This window comes from Notolepis coatsorum (assembly GCF_963971535.1).
Source record: "Notolepis coatsorum genome assembly, chromosome: 6".
Classification (NCBI taxonomy): domain Eukaryota; kingdom Metazoa; phylum Chordata; class Actinopteri; order Aulopiformes; family Paralepididae; genus Notolepis; species Notolepis coatsorum.
The window spans coordinates 98,798,080-98,814,790 of NC_140170.1; the positions used below are offsets into that span (position 1 = coordinate 98,798,080).

Sequence of the window (16,711 nt, forward strand, 5' to 3'; positions counted from 1 at the left end):
TCTATTAAGTTAATAATAGTCTATTATGTATGGTGCATCGTTCGGTTAGAGTTATAAAGGGAGCAGTACCCCCATCGTTTCTGGCGTTATCTAGAGTCTTAACCAGGCTGGGCAGACCACGTGTGGTGCTTTCATCCGAGGAGTTCTGGGCCAGGACGAGTGGACCTGCACATTGGATTACCTTACCCGGACGACGGCGAGCCCTACACGGCTTGGATTATCTACTTGCTTTGGGTGCTTTGATTTATGCCATGGATAACAGCCAACACTGCTGAGTGTTGGAACTACCCCCCGAGAGGAGTCCAGGTGAGACGGCGCTCTACCCCGAGTGAGGTCGCCTCACGTCTCTTCGTTGTGGACCGGCAGCTACCGTCTACAAGAGGGCCCAGCTGTATTCATCTGTGGACCGAGGTTCTGTGGGCACCGTGTTCAGCACTCTGAATTCTCCCAAGAAATCGTTGGCCAGATGGGATATCGCCAGCGGCTCTCCTAACCCCCCCCCCCCTACTGACTTACAACCAGCGGGACCCCCTTTTAGTGTATCCAGCTATAATCATTTAAGTACCATCGCTATAGTTCCCTAAAGAACCAGGTTGTACACTTGCTTCCTGCGTAACCAGAGATTGGACATTCAATGTTGATTTGCCTATGAATACTCATTTGCCTTACAAGTGCATTCAAATCATAAATGTCATTAAGTGAACGTTGTATATACCCTTTGCTATATAAAATATTCGATTTATACATTTGTGTGGACTTCGTTTCATGGTGGGAAAGTGTTCATCATATCTATATCATGTACTGTGTGGCCAGTAGTTAAAGTACATAATCGGTAGTGGTTTAATGATACCATACTTATCAATACAGTCAGGGAATTGTACCCCTCAGTTACACTGTCACTGTTTGATGTCACAAAAAAGGGTGGGTCCGAAAGCTGTCTACATTTGTAACAGGTGATGAAAAAGTCAACAAATAATTAAACTGTATTAGACATTTGTTAATGATGAATAGTCTTCACTTTAGGGCACGCAATAGCATCTGCAAAGGATTTATAGATGTTTTATGAATGTCTAACAAATCATTTGTTAAACATGAAAAGACAAGTCTGGTAATTGCTTCATGTGTATTCATAACAGTCCAAAAATAATAAACAAACTATTAGACATGTGTTAATGATGAATAGTCTTCACTTTAGATTAGGGCACACAATCATATCTGCAAATGCTTTATAGATCTTTTAAAAATGTTTTACAAATGATTTGTTGAACATGAACAAATAAATGGAGGTATAGTCGTTTTTTCATATCCATTTTTCAAAGGATCGACACATGTGTTACTACACATTAAATCACATTATTTAATGATGAACAAATCAAGTACAAACAATGTTGATAATGAGTTATAAATCATGTATAACTAATCTGTAAATGTTATACAAATATAGTCATAAATGATTTAATAATCATTTACGAATGTATATAAATGGTTTGTTCATGATTAGTTCATTATATACAAATACCTTATAAATGTCTTATAACTGAGTGTTATTATAAAGTGTTACCCAATTGGGTAATACAGTGGGAAGTTCTGGAAGTAAAACAACTATGGCATGACCACAATGTAATTAACAACAACATTTGCATACGTTACTAAGAGTACTTAGTAACATGAAGAAATGATCCAGCCTCTGATCAGCAGGTGGTTTTGCACATTGTGTGTACTTTTCAACAAGGAACACGATGGTTGTGTTTTCCGATGCTTCAACTTTCAGATTCGGATTGCAGATTGTTGCGTCATTGACATGTAAATAGGTGAACCAGGCACTGGGAGAGATTCTAGCATACTGATGACTCACACACGAGTGTCATTGTCTTTGCTAAATAGGGGAATATTCATATATAAATAGGACAGCCAGGCAGGAGTCAATCGTCTGTCCCCCTATGAGTGTGTGTGTGTGTGTGTGTGTGTGTGTGTGTGTGTGTGTGTGTGTGTGTGTGTGTGTGTGTGTGTGCGTGTGCGTGTGCGTGTGCGTGTGTGTGTGTGTGTGTGTGTGTGTGTGTGTGTGAGAGAGCGATGTGTTCACTCTTCAATACACAACTAAGCTGTCGGGTCTTCTGACCTGTTCCCGGCAGGAATTAGTGGCATTTTCTCCATGACTGTGCTAGTGTTAAAGTATAGGAATACATGGCAGTGTTTGCAGGGCTATAACTATATTATATATTATAGCTATCGACATATATAATTGACGCACAGCCCAAGACACAGAGTTTCAAAGGGTGCTCGATACCACCGCCTGGTAGGATGCGGCCGGTATTGCACTTTTGGGATCTCAGACTCATTCCCTATGATAACATCAGGCTCCTTGGATGGATAATGAATGGAAATATCGAATAAAAGAAATAATGATGAAAACCCAACTTTTCTCGGGTTTGGCGCTCAAGCGGCGGCGAGTTAACCCGAGATATCTCAGGGTTTGGCCCTGAATGTGTTAAGGTGAACATTATGACGATTTGCCGTGTTGCAGCTTGGACAAAAACTGACGACCCCCAATATATAGCTATCTACTCAGTTCTCTGTTTACGATTTCACATTCATGAGGTGTAACTTTCAACCTCCATTATACTTTGGTTCTGCCCTCTGAGCTATCAATCAAAACAGAGCTATCAATCAAAACAGAGCCAAGGGAGCTGTTGATGTGGATTTTAAATCAAACTCAAACTTCAGCTTGAAGAGGACTCTTAATGGTACAGTGAGTTTTAGCCAATGTTTACACTAATTTAATTACCAGTATTTATTAATTTAGTCTCTATTGCATTTCAAACTTGACAACATAACATTTCTAAACGGGCCACGTTTATTTCCTGTTGCAGTGTTTTCTAATATCAATAGTTGACAGGAAATAATATTGGGCCCAAGCTGTAACACTCAAAAGTAAGATGCAGTACACTAACAATTTATAAACAATTACAAAAAATATATATTTTTCTTTAGTTGGGAGACTTACCCTCTTGAATTGTTAAAGCGATGGGTTTGCGGGTGAAATCAGGAGTTGTCATTCCCTCTGGAAGCTCCTCCATGAACTGTGTGATCATCACACCAGGGACTTTTGACTTCTTCTTAATGCCTAATCAAATTAATAAAAGACATAAGGAGACACGTCATTCCAGTTGGGTGGTTCAGAAAATGTAAATGGTATTACTTACCATCATCTACAGTACCAAGGAGAAATCTAACGCATGTATAAAAAACATACTTGCATCCATATACAATACTGTATATCTTCACTGCAACATAAACATGGCAATGACCGAAAGAGTTACAAGAAACAACTACTGTATGTTTATATAGCATACATTTATATCGCAGGATGAATAAATACATCTTAAGCAGAGCAATTTCACTTCCCCAGTATCTGATAGTAACACTTACACATTTAGATTGTGTGCATATTCAGCAAGGAAAGGACTTATCTGACCTGATAATGTAAGACTTGACCACGTCGCATTTAACTTGAGATGAATGCAAAAGACAAATAATTAAACTAACCACCCACACCAAGCAAGAAAAAAAAGTATAATACATACAATACATTGACATTACACCATGTGATAGACAAAGACAAAAACAATACTCACACATTCCGTTTTTAGGCTTTTACAAAGAAATGACGCTGAAAATAGTGTATGATTTTAACTCTTTAACAATGTAAGGTTTGCCATTTTTTGTTGTTCTTTTTTTATAAAAACACATGTTATTGCCTAAATCTATTTTGTAATCATGTTAATTTCTAAATGGAAGTTACTGATGCACAAACTGGAGTTGTTCTGATACATTACGTGGATTGTTTGAGCTTGTACAAAAGATGATAACCTAAGATGTATTTTAGTAGTGCTGTCAGTTAAAGGTCATGTAATCACTATAAACACTTTAAAGGATGTCAAAGGCTTTGCCAGTTGGGCATCTCTATTTTTTGATCGCAACTCAGTAGTGACAGAAAAATAAATCATTCTATGGGTTAAGAGACATTGCTGCATCTGTGGCGTGTCCAGGTCCCTGCTGTATTGGGGGGGGGGGGGGACTGTGGATGCTGTGAATGACAGGTGATCACAATGTGCTAGCCGCAACAGCATCCCAGCTTTTATATATCTGGCCAGCAGAAAATGTCATACAGTTTCCCTATGTATTTTCTCAAACTTCTCAAACATGCAATCACACATTGATTGTTCTAATATTATATATATATATAATATTACTATATATGGATATTACAGTAATCACATAGGGGCACATGGTGTGTGATGGCACGTTGCGAGTTTGAGATTATACAATACTATACTAATACAATATGAGCAAACTCTATGCTAGTAAGCTGGGACGCTGTTGCGCCAAATAATGTGCATGATCTATGTGGAAAAACTTGTTTGGAACTTTTTAAACATCAATAAATCACTGTCATATTCGTTTAGAATGCTTACTGTAATTAGCTGACTGTATAAGAATAGTTGAGCTACTATGTTTATTTAATGAGTTGAAGCAAGTCTCTGGGTCCCTAGAGTCTATGGAAACTACAGTGGAAGTGCGCCTCCAGATTCATGTTTTCCTTTAAAGGTCCCATGCATTATAAATGGCCTTTTCCAGTGTTTAGCATTGTTTCCTAGCAATGGGGGATTATATCAATGTGGTCTGTGTCTCTAATTATCATATTGACTCATCAGTCTAGTCTTGAGTTCACGAGATCTTCCCTCACTCAACTAAGCCGTTCTGATTTGACGTTATTGCTGACGTGAATAAGGTACTGATTGAGCTGATTGTGATCTAATTGGCTCTGTGGTTGTAGTCACCGCCCACAATTCGCTCAGAGCGACTCAAACAGGGTGCCGAGTCTGACAGACAGCAGAGAACGAGCGAGCGAGAGAGGGAGAGAGAGAGAGAGATAGAGAGGGAGAGAGAGGGAGAGAGAAAGATAGAGAGGGAGAGAGAGAGAGAGAGGGGCTGCGTGCAGGAGTGTGTGTAAAAATGTGTGTGTGCCGTGGCGATGGGTCTTCTCTCACACACACACGGAGCATTTACACACAACCTACCGCGTGGGGCAGGAGCTTCTCTCTCATGCGTGTGTGTGAGAGAAGCTCCTGCCCCGGCGCGGTCGGGAGGTTGTGTGTAAATGCGTGTCTCTCTCTCTCTCTCTCTCTCTCTCTCTCTCTCTCTCTCTCTCTCTCTCTCTCTCTCTCTCTCTCTCTCTCTCTCTCTCTCTCCTCGCAGTCGGGAGCACTCCCACGCGCACGCCCGTATTCTGATCCGTGCAATAATATTCACAGAGGTATATATTGTCATTTGAAACAAGTTACCAATGCATTGTCCCGTGGGATTATGCCCCCCCGCGGCGAAATTAATTAGTATCCTCAATCTCTCTATATCTCTCTCTGTCTGCCACTCGCAGACTGTGCTCAAAGAAAAATTATGCTTTTGAGTACTTGATTAGAAATATAAAACAATGCATTTTTTGGAAAAAAAAACTTACAGATGTGTTCCATAGACATAGGAATTGTGTAAAGTTGCCCAAATAATGCAAGGAATAGCCATGCATGTCCCCTTTAATATCCCTATGGTGTTCACTTGCAAGTCAAGTGAAGAAGAAAGATGACAGATAAAACCTACTTTGTTTTCCCATGATTTATGTATGTTATTTTGTAATTAATTAAGCAGCTTGAAAAACATTAAAACAATCCAACAAAATCCCCACCAAATTATACCTGGAGACACAAATCTACCAATACTAGCAGTCTGCAGATACAGTGCAGTGAAGTGAGGTTCACATCTTTGTATGGTAATTTTCTAAAGTAACTTGACAGTGATATTGATGTTAAAATTCTACATGTAGCTGCTTTAATCATGTGTTTACAGTTTCTGGTCATCATAATATGTCTCCAATAGGCATAATATGTGATATGTGAGGGAAAATGATGAGGGTCCGGACCTTTTGCATTCTAAATGTATGCCATAATGGCCCTAAATTGCCTTATTTGTTATTATTGTTACAGCAGTCACACCAGCAGCGTTTCCCCTACTTGCCTGTCTGCTCCGCTGCTCTTTTATAATCACAGGTAGATATCTTTATCATGGGTAAAAAATCAAGAGCATTGGTAACTATTGGACATTTGAAATCCATGATTTTAAACCATGGCGCATGGTCTGAACAGTAATCTGTTAACAAGGGCGCTGAAACTGGCTGCTGTTCCCGGTGCTTCAAGGTGCATCGGGGCGCTTCTGCTGGCATTATGTTTGTGTGGGTGACACAGGCTGTTTGTGTTTTCCTTCGGTCGTGGCGTGCTTTGTCAGGTGGGGGGGGGATGTCTTGGATGAGGATAGGGATGTCCCAATACCGATACTGTATTTGCTGTACTCGTACTTGCCCGATACCTCTGGTGACAGCCGGCCGATACCACTTTACGGCCACTTGCCGTGTGCAACGTAACGTTATAACGCAGATTTGCAATGCTGACCAGAGCAAAGCAGACTGAAAACATGCTCTGCTAAAGTGTCAAGAGGAGGGGTGAAAAAGAGCTCATTTAACACAAGTAATTTGATCAAACATCTGAAGAGCAAACATGAGGCTGAGTACAAGGAGTTTGCTAACGCTAGCAGCAGCAGCAGCATAAGTATGCAATCGCCAGGCGTTTTATGCAAAATGTGGGGTAAGCTTAAGGGGTTAATTACTCGGTATCGATATTTGGTATCGGCAAGTACCCAAATGTCAGTACTCATACTCGTACTCGGTCAGCAAAAAAGTGGTATCGGGACATCCTTAGATGAGGATGTGGTGGGGATTGATGTGTGGGGTGTTTGGGGGACTGGCAGTTCCGGGGGGTTCACATGCTTTCCAGCAACACTGTACTTGTTGTGCTTGTTTTGTGCCTATTCTTATGTCTGCACTTTCTACACTGCACTACTTGTATTGTCCTTTGTGCCTGTTCTTATGTCTGCACTTTATGCATTGCTTTTGTTCTGTCGGTTGTATACTGATTTCATGCCTATGTTCATGTTATGCTATTTTCTGTGGAGCACTTGAGCTGCGGCCCATATGAAAGGTGCTATATAAATACAATTATTATTAACTTAGCAAAAGTAAAACTGGTGAATTCTCAGTTTCTCTGGCTATATGTGAAGGTGAAGCCTGGAATGCAACCACATCCATCCCATAGTGAACATTCTTATGCATTGGAAAAGCTCTTTCAGTATACCAGCACCTTAGCAACGGCCTAGTCAAGTCAAGTCAAGAGAGTAATGTTCTAGTATCGTAACAGCTATCCGCAGGCAAGCGTTATGATATATTAGCATACTGGCACTAACTCATGTGTGACAGTATACAGTACTGTTTTCGAATATAGCTAGCTATCCATTTCATTGTCACCAAATACAATAACTCATTGCATGCCAAATTGCACATTTATCAGATCATGTCTCCATGATCACAGAAGGGAAACAGTGGGATGGTCAATCAGCGTTCAGGCTCATACCACATCCTGGAAGCGACCCTGCATTGCAAGTTTACCAATACAGATTGAACCGTGCTAAGGCATAATAATAATATAATCACCATTAGAATGCAAGAGCTTAAATGCAGTGGTATGTCCCATTAAAATACAAGATAGAGTACCTCAGGGCAAGCAACCACAGTGCGATCAGCATTTGTGACTACTATCTTGTTTCAAAGTTGTTCCGGATGTCACAACTAAATGCATCCATTGTGACATTGAAAGTCGACATTCAATTATGAATGGCACCTTTGAAAGAGTGATAAGTATATCATACATGCAACTCATCAGTCATCAAGGTGAAATGGAATCATGCATTTATAAATAATGTAAAATGATTGTGGAAGTAGGTGTTGATACCTTTTTCCTGGGGCAGCGCTTCAGCACCTCCGACTTAACACGCAACATGACGGCAGGAGAAGAGACAAGACAGGAAAACATTAATCCTGACAAAAGCACCATGGGAGCTTAGGAACCTCGACAGGATTATGGACATGTACACAGAAACAAACAGGTATTTAACACAGTGACAGGAGATACAAAACAGACAACGTGGGTCGAAGGAAACATTCAAAGAGGCATCAGAAACTGACGTAAACAGGGATTAGACAGTAGACAAGAAGTCATGTGAACCACGTGTGAAATGGGAATGGTGTTGCTGTGCAGCAACAAATTCATCCATCATCATTGGCATTCATCATCCCTTGCACTTTGTCCATGGGGTCATCTGTAAGGAGTCATATCTGTAATGAGGTTTGCAAGTAGTTTGTTGAAAGTCAACTTGTGGAAGATGTATTACAGGTAATTCTTACTTCCATCTTCCCTAAAATAAAGGACTCCGTTTTCTGCTCCATCTTCCCTGCCAGCAGTACACTCAGATGCTCTTCATCTTCAGTGTTAATCTTGCTTTTGGTGATGATCCATCTTCTTCTGAAGAGAGGGTCACATTCAGTAATGATTTAACGGTTCTTCTGTTTATTTATCTATTGCACACTAAAGGTTTTCGGCCGTCCGGCTTTCATCAGTGTGCAGAAGTGAAGAGATCCATTCTATATTTGAAGGTAGACGGTATATTTGATTTGATGGTGGAGGTGATGATCCTCTTCAAATGTATTTAAGCACTGATTGTATTCACTAAAACAGTTTGACACAAATTTTCTTGTGTGTCTTGAGGGAAGATGTTCCTCTTGATATTGTAAGGACTTTGTACTTCTCTGCTTCTGACTGAAACATTCTGATTCTATGTCGCTCTTCATCAACAGCAGTCAACCTTTCAAGGCATTATCACATCCTTTGGTTACAGCTAAACGTTGAAATTCCGGTGGGATGATCCTTCATTTGGCCGACTTCTTCATAATCATAGACAAGTTGATGCATGATATGGTTAAAGGTAAACTGTTGCATTCAGCTGCTTTTCCGCTTTCATGTAAATCTCATCCGGCTTGTGTCTTCAACCATGGCCTTTTCTTCGCCGCCATGTTTTCTTGAGGTTATTTAAGTATAGGTGATATCTTGTAGATGCTGTGAAATGCTATAAAGCTATGGAATTTTCATATTTGCAGGTGGCATACTGAATGCTCCTCTTCAGTTCTCTCTCAACAGCAGCATGCAATAGGAGATTACCAGTATGCAGAGGTTGTGTGTATTCAGATAAAAAGAAAACTTGTTTACAGTATAAAAGACTGACTGACTGAAAAATATTGCACATTTTCCGTTGTCCAGGTGTTCCCTTGCATGTTATTGTGTCTTGATGCTCAAAACGCCCATACCCATGTTTCAAAGGTTGTCTTGTGCAGTAATTGATATTAATCTAGGTGATTATCAGTGATTGGGAATGATAACAAGTGTATGGCTGATTATAATTAATATAACCAGAGAGGACCTTGGTCATTCTGCACTTACCCGCCTGCCCAGAGGCAGTCTCATCTGTCACTTTTGACTTCTTCCACATCTTGGTATCCTCTTGAGCTCTGCTGACTCAGAAGGCTCTGTATAAAAAAAACAGAATAAAAAACAAACATAAAACATACTGTAGATGCACACTTACTCCAAAGGAAATCAGAGATTTTGTTAGGCAGTCTTAGTTGTTAATTGTTCTTTTTTCTATTTGGTGTTGGCATTGCTAATGTTTTGGATTACAGCTAAAATAATTTACATGAAATTATTGAAAGTTGAACAATAGATTATTACAGCAGTTACTTTCCTGCTTCTCATGGGGGGGGGGGGGGGGGGGCATGTAGTTACCTGCCTTGTGAGAGGCAGCAACAAGTGTCTTTCATCTGTCTATCTCAGGAATGTGACGCTGACATGCTTTGATTGAGCCATGGACTTGTTGAGGTCACTACTAAAAGAACAGTGAAAGTTCTTTTAGTGAAGGTTGCAATATATCATACAAAGTGACAGCATTATACTTTTCCTAATGTTCCTGCTTGGCCTTGAGGCATAACTGCACAGCATTCCAATACAATATCATTTCAGTGGTTCTATTTTTATTTGCTGCGACCAGCAGCTCTATAGGTCACTCTGTCGGCCAGTCCACAAAAATATCCCCACCCTCTAACGGCCGCAGGTTTCTATGACATACGCGTCTAGCCGCTGTCCTCCGAGGACGGCAGAAGCACGGTTGGCTTGCTGTATGTGTATTATAAGCTGATAAATCTAGTGATCTATGTACAAAAGTGATTGTTTTTTCCCAGCAAATCTCTTAATTACAACAAGATTCTGTAAGCTAAGCAGGCAAAGTATTTAGAATGTTGGCCAAATGAGATGGCCGGTCTGGGTTAACATTGGAACGATACAGAGAATTAGTAACATTAGAAGAATCACAGAGCATATAGAATAGTCTTAAGTTTGTAAGTATTAAATAAGACATTGCAAGACTACAAGTCATTCAAGTACTGTATTTAGTAGCATGAAGAGCATCCTGCAGTTCACCCAGCTAAGGACAGCCTGTGTTTTAATTTGACAGAGCAGTCAAGCTGAAGCCGTGCGGTCACATCAATAAAGTATTTGAGCACTTTTTATGATATAATTAGGTTTTTCGTTTATTTTCTAGGTGAAGAAATGTTTTTGGTAAAAGTTTGCTCTCCAATCTTCTGATTTTTTTTTAAACAATATATTTATTGGTATTTATTTTCATTTAATCATTTTACAGCATCAGTGTACACAGTCAGTGATCAAACATCATTCACTCCCCTTCACCCCAAGGTTTCATTAAGACTTACAGGTAAATCAAAATAAACCACCCTCTCCCCTCTCTAACCCCCCCCCCCTGACAAAAATAAATTAATAATAATAATAAAAAAAAAAAAAAAAAACTCAAGACCAGACCCCTCTCCCCCAGACTAGGACCTCAACAAAGTCAAACTTTATCACATCATGAGTACTTAGTAAGCCCAGCTACACCTGTCTGAGCAGGTGCCCATACTTCTATACCAAACAAATACATATACGGTACATCTTTTCTCTTCACAGAGCAAATAATGACATTTACAGTTTCATTGATTGCAATATATACCCATCAGAAAGACAAAAGCGAGCATCATTAATAACATACATCGTCAACCTACTATGTAGGCTAATATGTCCTAAGTACGGATGTCCGATATTATCGGCCTACCGATATTGGCATTAAAATGTAATATCGGAAATTATCGGTATCGGTTTAAAAAAGAAAATCTTCTTTTATTATTATTTATTTTTTTACATTTATTTAACCTTTATTTACCCAGGCAAGCAAGTAAGAACAAATTATTATTTTATTTATTGTCAAAAGTATGCATAATGTTTATTAGTAATAGTGTTAATTCCACGACACGAGATCCTGAAATTATTCAGTTTTTGGGGGGGGGGGGAAACCCTGCATATATCGGTATCGGTTGATATCGGTATCAGAAATTAAGAGTTGGACAATATCGGTATATCGGATATCGGTAAAAAAGCCAATAACGAACATCCCTAGTCCTAAGTATTGCCTAAACCCAGACCAGCATTTATCGAAGATAAATTAGTAGTTGGAAGGTGGAAGGTGCTGCGTAACTGTTCAAAGGACATAAGCAGGGGCGTAACTATGGAGGGGTCCCGGGAAATTTCCCCCGCATGGTTTCAGAATGGAGTTATTGTCCCCCCCACGTTTTTACCGTCCAAAAACAATGTTACATGATAATAAACGGTGACGCGACGCGGAAGTTGGACCACATCGGCTGCTTGTTCCATCTCTGAGCTCAGGTCTTCATCATATCTATGTCTGTCACTATAGCCAATTGAAATGCTAGAAATGGTCACATGGACTGGGAGAACCAATGGAATTTCACTTTCACTTCCGCGTTTGGGATGCGATCATGCAAGCGAACGTTTGCAAAAATGTGTTAAAAAAAACAAAACAAACGTCTTTGGAATGGGGAAATACCAACTGATGAGCCAGAAGAGGAGACTACGACCTATAAAGCTTCTTTTAATAAACAGGAGTCATACTTAAGTTCAAGTTCTTTAGACAAGACAAGATAGTATGCTAGACAAGATAGTATCAAATAACATAATAACATAATATAGCATGAATTTAGAAGAAGAAAATGAGGTCACAGTTGTTCGGTATAGACATATGTATACGGGTTTATAGCAACAGGTAACTCTCGCGTGTTGACATGGCAACACGAGGCAATGACGCAACTGTGTTCAAGTTGCAGAAGATCAAGTAGTTGCATTCAACGCAAGTGGACATTTGACATGTTTCAAAGTTGGGATTTTGGAGGACTGAAACAATAATAATCTGCATTATGGTGAGTTGTGTTATAATAATAATAATACATTCGATTTATAATACACCCGCCGAGGTGCTGCAAATCAAATGCCCACCCTACTGATCTGTTCATGTGTTATAATAATAATACATTCGATTTATAATACATCCGCCGAGGTGCTGCAAATAAAATGCCCACCCTACTGATCTGTTCATGTTATAATAATAATAATACATTCGATTTATAATACACCCGCCGAGGTGCTGCAAATCAAATGCCCACCCTACTGATCTGTTCATGTGTTATAATAATAATAATAATAATAATAATAATAATAATAATACATTCGATTTATAATGCAAGCACCTGCATTAAAATCAAATGACTGATCTGTTCATGTGTTATGCACCAGAGAGGCACTTTATAATAGAAAAAAGACAGTGCAAACATGTATATGTCGCTTACAGTTTATTATGCCTATGCAGCTCGTTTATTTTGACAGAGTTAAAAAAATTTCACTATCATTATATTAAATTAGCGGACGTGGAGCTGGACAAGCCCTGGCTCCACGATGACCACCTCTTACAAGAGGCGCCACCGCCTGGGAAAATGCGTATTGCACACCTGGTATTAGAAAAGAAATATTAGGTAGGTCAGTGCGACGTCACTGACCACGCCCCCTAATCTGTCCCCCGCACCACTAGCAACAGAGTTACGCCACTGGACATAAGTATGTTATTATCATAGAGGTCCCCAAAAGAGTGTACCACTTCTTGGTGATGCCATCTCTAAGTGATTCTGGTAAAGCTGGGTTGTTATGGAAGGGAGTATTCCTGTGAAATGCAATAAAGCTACCAAGATGTGTCTGAATCTCAAACCATGTTCTTGCTGTGTGTATAATAAATGGGTTATCTGAGCTATTCTTCAGGGTGTGGTACGACCGGATAAAAGGAATTCCGGCCAGTGGTACGTCCTTCTCCACTTTTTTAAGTAGTGGGTCATGATTTAGTAAGAACATTTTATCTATTTGGCTATATGTTACAAATTGTGAGTTTCACTGAAAGGGGAAATTGGACCTTGGAATTTTTTCAGCTAGTGAGTTAAGGGGCATGACCATGCTTTTTTGTACATTAACCTTGTAGCCTGAGATTACATTATACTTTGACAGTAGTTCCGTAAGGGCAGGCATGGATGAGTCAAGATTGGTAAGAAACAGGACTATGTCGTCCGCATATAAAGAGATGACATGGCTCTCAAGACCCACTTTGATCCCACTGATACAGTTATGTGACCTTATTGCGATAGCCAGGGGTTCGATTACCAGCGCAAAAAGTGTAGGGGAAAGAGGACAACCCTGCCGAGTACCACGCCTTAGAGGGAAAGAAGGTGAAATCTCGGAGTTGGCTATAGGGTTAAGGTACAGCATATGGATCATTCTTGGCATATTTGGGCCAAAGTAAAAAAAATATTAGAACTGCGAAGAGAAAGTGCCACTCTACGCGGTCAAACACCTTCTCTGTGTCCAACGAGATAGCTATGACCGGGTTTTCTATGTATTTGGCACAGTGCGTCAAGTTAAGAAATCTTCTCACGTTGTCTATTAATGAGCGATTCTGTATGAAACCGGTCTGGTCTGTATTAATAAGTGAGGAGGTTACTGGCTATGATTTTAGTAAACATTTTATATTAGTTGGAGAGAATCGAAATTGGTCTGTATGAACCGCATAAGGTAGGGTCCTTCCCTGGTTTTGGTAGGACTATAATAAGAGCCTGCTCCAGGGTTCCAGGTAGTTGGTTATTCTCAATGGAGTAGTTGAAAATGTCTAGGACAGGGTCTTTCAGTTTGTTAATAAATGCCTTGTAGAAGTCTATAGAGAAGCCGTCCGGCCCAGGAGCTTTCCCTGATGTCAGTCTTGATAAGGTGTCTAGTATTTCTTGTTTAGTTATCTCCCTGTCAAGGTCCCCCATCGTACCTTCTGTTAACTTAGGTATATCTAGGTTGTCTAATAATTCACATATCTCATGTTTCTTCTCCCCCTGCGAGGAATAGAGAGACTTGTAGAAGTCTGAGAAGGCCTGATTTATGAGCAGTGGGTTATGGATCAACTACCCTTTGTCACTTTCCCAGTATACACCTTGCGGCATCCTCCCTTCTTATTTGCCATGCTAGTAGTTTCCCTTCTTTGTCACCCTGTTCGTAGTAGCGATGTTTCAACCTTGACATAGCGTTTTCTACCTCTTGCGAGGTGATAGTGTTATATTCTGCCTTTTTTGCCGTTATCTGATCCAATAAGGTCCGTGATTGTAATAGGGAATGTTGATTTTCAAGCGCTTTTATATCAGTCTCTAGTGAGCGTAATTTAGGTCCAGACTCAGGCTGGTGGGATGGAGTAGCCTGAAGGAGACATTATTCTCATGTAGCTTCTTCTTCAGCGGCATGAAGGCCTTTCTCTTTTTGTAGAGGACCGTGGACATATCCCTGAAGATCTTGATAGTATGAGTTACCGTATGCAAGTGATTTGCAGATTAGTCCTAATTCTGTCACTGTTTGATGTCACAAAGAAGGGTGTATCCGAAAGCTGTCTACAACAGGTGATGAAAAAGTAAACAAATAATTAACTGTATTAGACATTTGTTAATGATGAATAGGCTTCACTTCAGATTAGGGCACACAATAGCATTTGCAAATGATTTATAGATGTTTTATGAATGTCTTAACAAATCATTTGTTAAACATGAAAAGACAAGTCTGGTAATTGCTTTGTGTGTATTCATAAAAGTCCACAAATAAACAAACTTAGACATTTGTTAATGATGAATAGGCTTCACTTTAGATTAGGGCACAGAATAGCATCTGCAAATGATGTATAGATGTTTTATGAATGTCTTAACAAATCATTTGTTAAACATGAAAAGACAAGTCTGGTAATTGCTTTGTGTGTATTCATAAAAGTCCACAAATAAACAAACTTAGACATTTGTTAATGATGAATAGGCTTCACTTTAGATTAGGGCACAGAATAGCATCTGCAAATGATGTATAGATGTTTTATGAATGTCTTAACAAATCATTTGTTGAACATGAACAAATAAATGGAGGTACAGTATAGTAGTTTTTTCATATACATTTTTCAAAGCATCTACAAATGTGGTACTACACATTAAACAACATTATTTAATGATGAACAAATCAAGTACAAACAATGATGATAATGATTACAAATATAGTTATAAATGATTTAATAATAATTTACGAATGTATATAAATGTTTTGTTCATGATTAGTTCATTATCTACAAATACCTTATAAATGTCTTATAACTGAGTGTTATTATAAAAAATATCAAAAAAAAAGGAAAAACTACCAAAACCCGAGATATCTCGGGTCTGGCAGCCAACACATGGCGAGTTAACCCGAGATATCCCGGGTCTGGCAATTAAAGAGTTAATAAGCGTGAGTTGACATATACTTAACCTGTTAATCTGTAGACCGTTTTCGCCTAAAGGTACATGGAAGATTGCTCCACTTCTGCAAGGTCAATTTGCATGTTCTTGGTATATAGGAACATCTAGGGACCTGGGGGTATGTATTTCCAGTGTCAGAAATATTGTGTCTGTTACTAGGCTGAGTAAATTGTAATGAATACATTTATTATGATTAATTATGATTTATGATTTTGATGATGATCAAAAATTGAAAACATTTTCTGAAAATTGCTCACTGAGCTCATTCACCACCTTATTGAGATCATGTGTACAAAAAATCTAAGCAAATGAACCGCGGGAAGATGATTAAACAGAAGGATTTGTAGATACAGTAATTAATGATAATCGACTTTAATTATTTACATTTACATTTACATTTAGTCATTTAGCTGACGCTTTTATCCAAAGCGACTTACAAGTTCTGTACGACAAGCCATCAGGAAGGGCACAACTCTATCAGCTGAGCAACAATGTTCATCAAAGTGTTGAGTGCTACAGTGTAGGTTAGTTTATTAGGACAAGTGCATGACAGTACGGTTAGTTAGGGTTCGATTTTTTTTTATTGTTTTTTTTTTAATTCAGATAATGGTTGAAGAAGTGCGTCTTTAGTCGACGGCGAAAGATTGGACGTGATTCGGCTGTCCTAACTGGGGTGGGTAGTTCATTCCACCATTGTGGGGCAAGGACTGAGAATAGGCGACTTCTCTTTGATGACCCTCCCGGAGCTTGGATAGGAGTAGGTCTGAGGCGGCCAGAAGATGCAGAGCGTAGGGGTCTTGAGGGTGTGTAGTTAGAGACCATTGACCGGAGGTAGGCGGGAGCGGTTCCCTTTGCCGCACGGTATGCTAGGTCGAGGGCCTTGAAGCGGATTCGTGCAGCAATGGGGAGCCAGTGCAGGTCCCTAAGAAGTGGGGTGACATGGGCCGACTTCGGTAGGTTTGAGATCAGGCGGGC

At 39.6% G+C, this 16,711-nt stretch overlaps 1 protein-coding gene across 1 annotated transcript in view; it reads right to left on the reverse strand.

The window, feature by feature from the left end:
- igfn1.1 (immunoglobulin like and fibronectin type III domain containing 1, tandem duplicate 1) overlaps window positions 1-9,483 on the reverse strand; it is a gene marked incomplete at both ends in the record, with an annotated part of 57,319 nt that extends 47,836 nt beyond the window's left edge. Inside the window, 2 exons of the mRNA XM_084315702.1 lie at window positions 3,005-3,124; window positions 9,435-9,483. Coding sequence (XP_084171828.1) covers window positions 3,005-3,124; window positions 9,435-9,483 — 169 coding nt within the window. The remainder of the gene's footprint in view (window positions 1-3,004; window positions 3,125-9,434) is intronic.
- Between the last annotated feature and the right edge of the window lie 7,228 nt (window positions 9,484-16,711).